Source organism: Pteropus vampyrus, unplaced genomic scaffold (genome assembly GCF_000151845.1).
Source record: "Pteropus vampyrus isolate Shadow unplaced genomic scaffold, Pvam_2.0 Scaffold193, whole genome shotgun sequence".
In the NCBI taxonomy this organism is placed as follows: domain Eukaryota; kingdom Metazoa; phylum Chordata; class Mammalia; order Chiroptera; family Pteropodidae; genus Pteropus; species Pteropus vampyrus.
The window spans coordinates 1826853-1835363 of NW_011888974.1; the positions used below are offsets into that span (position 1 = coordinate 1826853).

Here is an 8511-nt window from a genome sequence, read left to right on the forward strand (position 1 = left end):
TGAAAAGGAAATTAAGAAAACAATTCCACTTACAAAAGCATCAAAAAGAATAGAATATTTAGGAATAAATTCAAACAAGGGGGTAAAAAACTTGTACCCCCAAAACTATAAAATCTTGCTAAAAGAAATTAAAAAAGACATAAATAAATGAAAAGACACCCCATTTACAGGGATTGGAAGATTTAATATTGTTAAGATGTCAATACTACTTGAAACGATCTATACATTTAATGCAATCTCTATCAAAATCCCAACAATGTTTTTTGCAGAAACAGATAAATACATCCTGTAATTCATATGGGATCTCAAGGGACCCCAAAGAGCCAAAACAATCTTGAAAAAAGACAAAGCTGGAGGCCTCACACTTCCTGATTTCAAACCTTCAAAGTTATTACAAAACTATAATAATCAAAATATTGTGGTCCAGGCATAAAGACAAATACTTAAACCAATATAATAGAATAGACGGCCCAGAAATAAACTCTCATATATATGGTCAAATGATTGCAACGAGGGTGCCAAAACCATTTAATGGAGAAAGGAGAGCCTTTTCAAAAATAGTGTTGGGAATACTGGATAGCCACATGCAAAATAATGAAATTGGACCCTTACCTTATACCATGTGTAAAAATTAACTCAAAATAACTAAAGATCTAAATGTAAGAACTAAAACTATAAAACCCTTAGGAGAAAACATATAGGAAAAGCTTCATGACATGAATTTGGCAATTATTTCTTGGGTATGACACCAAAAGTCCAGGTGATAAATGAAAAAATAGATAAGTTGGACTACATCAAAATTAAAAACTTATGTGCATCAAAAGACACAATCAACAGAGTAAAAAGGCAATCCATAGAATGGAAGAAAACATTTGCAAATCATATATCTGCTTTATATCCAGATATATCTCCTAGTGTAAATATGAAGAATATAAGGAACTCCTAAAGCTCAGCAACAACCTAACAAAAAAATGGGCAAAGGACTTAAATATGCATTTCTTCAAAGAAGATATACAAATGGCCAATAAGCACATGAAAAGATGATTGATATCACTAATCATTAGGGAAATGCAAATCAAAACTACAGTGAGAAACCACCTGACACCTATTAAAATGGCTACTATTGAAAAAAACAGAAAACGACAAGTGTTGGCAAGGATGTGGAGAAATCAGAACCCTTGTATTGTTGGTGGGATGTAAGATGGTACAGCCACTGTGGAAAACAGTATGGAGATTTCTCAAAAAATTAGAAATAGAACTAGCATATGACCCAGCAATTCTATTTCTGGGTATATACCCAACAGAATTGAAAGTAGGATCTCAAAGAGATATTTGCATACCCATGTTCATAGCAGCATTATTCACAATAGCCAAAAGGAGAAAGTAACCCAACACACCATGTAGTCAAAAATTCACATGTAACTTAAGTCATCCTTCCACGTACATGAATTCCCAAATGCAGATCGAAAATACAGTTGACCCTTGAACAACACAGGTTTGAACTGCATGGGTCCACTTATGTGTGGGGTTCAAATCGTGTTGTTCAAAGGTCAATGTATATAGTGGAACTGTATTGTTCACAATAGAAAAAAGGTGAAAGTAACCCAAGTGTCTATCAGTGGATGTATGGATAAACAAAATGTAGCTTATACTTGCAATGATATGCACCTAACAGAGCATCAATATACATAAGGCAAAAACCGATAGAACTGCAAGGAGAAACAGATGAATCTACCATTACAGCTGGAGACTTCATCACCCCACTATCAGTAATGGACAGATCCAGCAGGCAGAAAATAAGGACGTAGTTGAACACAACACCATCAATTGACATCTATAAACTACTTTGTACGACAATAGCAGAATATACATTCTTCTCAACCTCACATGAAACATTCACCAAGCCGAATGTTCACCTAAGTCAGTCATCTAAGATTGAAATGAAAATATAAGAGTAAATTAAATCCAAAGTAAGCAGAAAAAAATGAAAATATAAGAGTAAATTAAATCCAAAGTAAGCAGAAAAAAACAAAACAAAACAATAAAAATTGGAGCAAAATCAATGAAATCGAAAACATGAAATCAATAGAGAAAATTAATGAAACCAAAAGTTGGTTCTTTGAAAAGATCAATAAAATCCATAAGCCTCTAGCCAGGCTAACTGAGAAAAGAAGAGAGAAGATACAAATTGCTAACGTCAGAAGAGGAGAAATCAATACAAATCCTATGGGCATCGAAAGAATTTCGATGAGGAGAAATCAATACAAATCCTATGGGCATCGAAAGAATTTATAAAGGAAGAAACAACTCTATGCCCACATCTAGTCTAGATGAAATGGAGAGACATGATCTGCCAAAACTCACACAAGATCACACAATCTGAATAGGCCTATATCAAAAAAATTAAATCAATAAAAAAAATAATCTTCCAACACAGAAAGCACCAGGCCCAGACAGGTTCACTGGTGAATTCTACATAACATGGAATATTATTCAGTCTTTAAAAAGAAGAAAATTCTGACACATACTACGACATGGTATGAACCCTGAGGACATTATGCTAAGTGAAATAAAGCAATTACAAAAGGACAAATACTTTATGATTCCATTTATGTGAGGTACCTGGAATAGTAAAATCAGAGAAGCAAAGTGGAATGGTGGGTGCCAGGGGCTAGGGGAAAAGGAGAAGGGGGAGTTATTAATAGGCATAGAGTTTCAGTTTTATAAGATGAAAAATGTTCTGGAGATTGGTTGCATGACCACATGAATGTACTTAACATTACTGAACTGTACATTAAAAATGATTAAGATGGTAAATTTTGTGTGTGTTCTGCCACAATTTTTAAAAAAGTAAAACATGTGATGCCAGGGGCAGAGCTGTGCAGTTATAAGGTTTACTAAGTGCTGGCTAGGTCAGAACAGGCTCTTGAGGACCAACCATAACCAGAGCCCCACATACTTACTCACATACCCCATCTCCAGCCCACAAAGCATCTGGTGGGACTCACAACAAATGCAGCAGGCAGGAAGGACAGGCCTTATTCTGCCTACCTAGGGGATAGAAAGGTGAAGGGACATGCCAGTCATTCTAGGTAGGGAGCAGCACCCAGCCATAGCCCCATTTTTCCGACTGCAAGGCCAGTGCTCTCCCTGCCACCTAAGGGCCTTGTTAAAAGCCCAGATTCTTGAGCTGAGCCAACTGGCTTTGAATTTCAGATCTGCCACTTAGAGCTGGGGCCTCAGACAAGTTAGTCAGCCACTATATACCTCCTATAAAATGGGGATAATAGGGTCATTGTATTTTCATTGCACATAAAGTGTTTAAGACAGCCTGGCATGTGGAAAGCACTCTGCCAGTGTTAGCTATTAGTGCCTCAGGAGCTGGTTTTTGTTTTTCTCTTTAGACCTTTAAGGGACAAAGCTACTCCCAGCAGTTTAAAGGCACTAAAATCGATTTGTTAAGGGTTTGCTGACTCTGGGATCCCACATAACCTTGTGCTAGTGCTTTCAAAGCCCAGGACAGGCAGGGGTGACTCTGGGTGCTAGATTCTTCCCAGCTCACCACTTGACCTCCCTCTTGGTACCTGAAGTTGCTGAGCTGGAACCATAAGGATACAATATGTTGCCCAAGAGTGGTCCACACTCTTCTTTCTAGGCCTGTGGGCTCTATCACAGCTGAGCTGACAACACCCAGGGGACAGCTTCCACAGTGCACCAAGGAAGACCTCCAGGACCACACAAACAATGGGAGGCAAACGCGTCTCTACGGACCCCAGGCAGAAGCAGAGCCGAACCCAGGTCAACCTGTGTCAGTGATCCAGGATTCTTGCTTGGTAGCAGGAAAAGCTCACTTGCACATTGTAGGAGTCACTCAGTCTGGAGAAGATCCAGCAAGGTCATAGCAGCAGTGCTTCCTGCCCACAGCTCCAGGAGCTGTGCTTTTTTAGACAAGAGTTATCCAGATGGCACCTCTGCACAGAGTGCCCAACAACAGGACTTTGCAGATGAGACGAAGACTGCTGCTCCAAGAAGGGACTGTCAAGGTTCTCCTGAGACTGGGATTGCCCTCAGGGGGCCAAGTGCCTGTCCACCCACTGACCAGGATGACCACACCCAGATGTCCCTTACCCTCATTGGTGGAGCTGTGCATCTCGCTGCAGGAGCCAGTAAAGATCAAGATGCAGGCCTGCATGTGCCCCATCGCCATGGGGACCTGGCCCTTAAGAGGCTCCTCTCTCTGCTCTCACCCCAGCTGGCCCTGGAAGCAGCTGTGACCCCTGCTTGATGTAGCCAGAGAGAAGATTGTGATTTGCTTGTCAGGGCTAGGACACATAGTGATGTGTCAGATTTGAAGGGCTCCAAAGACCTTCTTGTGCCCAGCCTCCCTGTGAGCAATAAGGACACCAGGGACCACAGCAGAGCAGGACTAGGTGACATTCATAGACAGGCCCCATTCAAACTCCAAGGGAGCTCAAGTCTTGGAACTCTCTGAGCTCCCTGCAGAAGGGTTAGCTTGGCCTGCCTTCTGCCAACTCCCTGCCTTCTTGTTCCAGCTCAAAAAGGCAGCAAAGAAGAGGCCTCTCTGAGAGCAAAGCCCATTTCTGGGAAGGAGGCTGGAAAGGCATCTCCACAAGAGCAATGACACAGGCCTTCCTCCCAAGATTTACCAGCGACATCACCCCTCCACAGCACATACCAAAATACTCAAGCAGGCAGTGACTCCAGTGTGAGGGCCCTGACAATGCACCTTGGGTGTAGTAAGAGGGCAGGCAATCACCATTCTACTCTCTGGGCCTTTCACCCCAGACTCTTTTCTTTTTTTAATTCTGGTAAGTACATACCACATAAAATTTACCATTTAAACCATTTTTAGACACACAGTTCAATGGCCTAAGTACAATCACTATATTGTGCAAACATCACCATTATCCATTGTGGAGAGCGGGTTGCAAGCTGACAAGGTCCTTGCAATCTGTGAGGTCAACCAAGGGTTGCCTCACCTCTAAGAACTCTCCTAAGAATGAAGATAATCTATGGAAATGCAAATGATTATAACAGGGTGTGTAGGGTGGGGATAATATACGGAATGCAAATGATTACAGTAGGATATGTAGGTTTGGCGGGGATAATCTTATTTTAGTCAGTAAATGTATGCTCTTGTATAAAAGCAACTTGCAAAAATAAAATCGTGCTCTACTCCATCATCGGTAGATATTGGGCCTCCTGATCCCAGCTTTCTGTCTTCTTTCTTTTCTCAGTCTCTCACCATTCCCACTCAGGATTATTTTCCAGAGCCGTGCTGGACGTGGAAGGATTTCCCGCTTGCTGTACGCAGCAATCTATCTCCAGAACTTTTTCTTCTTCCCAAACTGAAACTCTGTGTTCATTAAACAACTCCTCATTCCCCTTCCTCCTAGTCCCAGGCATCATCCACCATTCGACTCTGACTCTCTGTCTCTATGAATGACTACTCGAGGGACTTCATATGAGTGGAATCGTACAGGATTTGTCCTTCTGTGACTGGCTTATTTCACTTAGCATAATGTCCTCAAGCTTCATCCATGTTGTAGCATGTGTCAGAATTTCATTACTTTTTAAGGCTTAATAATATTATATTGTATGTTTATACCGTGTATTTTTTATCCAATCATCTATCAGTGAACACTTGGGTTACTTCTACTTCTTGGCTATTGTGAATAATGTTACTATGAACATGGGTGTACAAACATCTCTTTGAGACCCTGCTTTTACTTCTCTTGGGTGTACACCCAAAAATGGAATTGATGGATATCTAAGACTTTCTGACCTGCAATTTCACCCCAAAGAGCACACTAGGTCAACATTTGAAACCACTGGCAATGGGTTCCACCAACGGTCATTCTTGGTCTCTCTTCTTCCTTCATGTGCACTCCTGGACAAATGTGGGAGCTTTTCAGGTCCTACCCAAGCACTTGAAATCATGCCTAAGCTGTGCCAGGCAAGGCTCCCCAAACCCCTCTCCTCAGGATAGGCCTGCCATCCAGTGCAGTAGGCAGTAGGAAAACACTGCCCTGGAAGTCAAGAGCCCTGAGTTTCCACAGGGTTTGTTATGATGGGTCCCTGCTTCCTTCTCTCTGGGCCTTGCTCTTCTCAAGGGTAAAGGAATTGCAGGAGTGGGTGTCTGCTTAAGCCCTGCCAGCACTGCAATTCTAAGACTCCAAGCAGCAGCCAACATGCACCTCCCCTGGAGAACCATAAACAAATGCTGGTGAACAGACTGATGGTAGTGAAGGACACACAGAAGGTGCTGCCTAGCCTCAGGCCTCTAGCCTGGACTGTTGAGACCTTACCCTTGGGTATAGTGTGCTGGGTAAAGCCCTGGACTTGGAGCTCCCCTCCCTGACCCTTCCCCCTCTCATCCCTCAGGCCCTGGCACTGCCTTGGGGCCCTGTTCCTCCCAAGTGAAGCTCAGACCCCACCTCCTGGAAGAGGCTGTGGTCCGAACCTGAACCAGGGAATGCATACCTTCAAGGTCTGCTCTTGCCAGTGCATGAGGTACGCCAAGATGGCTGCACAGCTGCGACTGATGCCCAGGGTGGAAAAGACCAGGACAACAGAGCCAAGCTTGAGGTGGACCTCTGCAAGAAGAAGGAAGGGTGAGGAGTTGTGCATAGCCTCCTTCCCTGTGGACCCCAGTTGCTGTAAGATGACTGGCCTCAGTGGGTCCAAGAGTGGATTCCGAACCAGCGCTCCATGTCATAAGCAAGTCATGTGACATCTCTAGGACACTGGTTCATCATCTGGCAAATGGGGATCCTCGGATCTAGTTGGCAGTTCAAGAGGATCACACCTGAGCTTTCAGCGTTATCATGCTAAGGCCTTTACTTGGCTCTCCAGGCTTCCAGACCAGGAAGGTCCGCTACCAGTTGACCTGACTCTGCCTTGCTGACTCCAGGGATCTTGCTCTCCTTGGGTAATCCTGAGCCCTGGGAGTGACTGAAAAATCTACCTTCAATGAGGTAAGCAACTGGTGGGCACTGCTGTTTGGTGCAAAAACAGAGGGGCACTGGACACACATTGAAAATCAGGGAAGTCAGAGGCTCTGGAGTCTTCCTTCCACCCCACCCTCTTAACTAGACAAAAGAGCAAGGACAGAATGAGATTCACCTCCAGGCTACCAGAGCACAGCCCAGAGCAGGCCTCCATGAACACATGCACCTGTGGCCTCATGTCACAATAGGCCAACAGGTGCAATGAGGCCAGGCCCAAAAGCACCTAGCGGTCCAGCTGGGGCCAGAACATAGGGCAGTCAGTCCACAGTCTAGAGCTCTTATTTGGCTCCAGAGAGGTGGGCTTGTCTTGGGGCCCCAGAGAGATGGGCTTGTCCAGAGCTGGCCGGGCACACACTGCCCCTTCTCTACTTAACACTGAGAGTCACAATCAGGAATAAGCGTGTGGATGAGGTGCCATGGTCCCTCTGCCTCGGGGCACAGGACAGTTGCTGCCTGGTTAGAGAATGCTCCTTACCAATGAAGTGACAGAGGTGGCGTAAGAATGGGAAAATGTTGGCTTCCGGGGAGTCTTCTATTTGGATGTGCAGAAGTTTGTCAGAGTTGCCTACAAAACTGAAAAGAAGAAAAGTACAGGTAATTGGGCAGACTCACACACAGCCTCACTGCAGTGGCCCTTGTCCACAGCAACAAGACCACAGGGAAAAAAACACTGTGCCAGCATCAGGGAGATGTGGGTAAAGAACTAATCCCCTCCCGCCAAAATAGCACCTACCTCATAGGGGTGGGGTATGGATTAAGTCAATTAATCTATGTAAAGTATTTAGCCATCTGCTTGGCACACAGTACGTGCTCAATAAATGTGACCTTATTGCTATTAACCAACATGGTACTTTCCTAGAATATGGTACAGATAATAAAATGAGGATGGGAAGAAATATGTCATGACCTTAGAAAATGAGCCTGCTATGTTAAATGGAGAAAGCAAGGTATGAGGGATGGAGAGTGGTGGGGTTGCTGTTTTAAACCGGGTGGTAAGGAAAGGCTTTACTTGAGGAAGTGACATTTGAGCAGAGGCCTAAAGGAGGTAAGGGAACAAGCCAGACAGTTATCTGAGGAAACAGTGTTCCAAGTAGAGGAGAATGCAAATGCAAAGGCCCTGAGAGACAGTGTATTTGAGAAACAACAGAAAGGTCAGAGTGGCTAGAGCTTTATGAACACAGGAGAAAGAGGAGGGAGATGAGGTGTATGGAATGTTTAATGAGAAAATGGCTGCAAGGAGCCTAGCCCAATGCCTGGCATGCAGTAGCACTTGATAGATGTTATTAGTGAAGAACATGGCCTACTGGTAAAATTCAGTAGTATGCAGACCACTATGTCATGCAGAAAGTTCAGTAGATTTAGAAACAAAAATAGGCTGATTTGGTTTCTGTATAAGCAATTGCCGTGACAAATAAAAGCACAATTCACTATCCATCCATCTATTCATCTTCTCTTCTCTATTCATTCCTCTTTTCCTCCC

At 43.7% G+C, this 8511-nt stretch overlaps 1 protein-coding gene across 4 annotated transcripts in view; it reads right to left on the reverse strand.

The window, feature by feature from the left end:
* Window positions 1–8511, reverse strand: part of STYXL1 (serine/threonine/tyrosine interacting like 1) — a 54024-nt gene that overhangs the window by 1174 nt on the left and 44339 nt on the right. For all 4 annotated transcript variants that reach the window (XM_023537548.1, XM_023537547.1, XM_011371546.2 and 1 more), the window contains 2 exons: window positions 7507–7604; window positions 6505–6617 (listed from right to left, as the gene is read on the reverse strand). In XM_023537548.1, the coding sequence (XP_023393316.1) occupies window positions 6505–6617; window positions 7507–7604 (211 nt within the window). The remainder of the gene's footprint in view (window positions 1–6504; window positions 6618–7506; window positions 7605–8511) is intronic.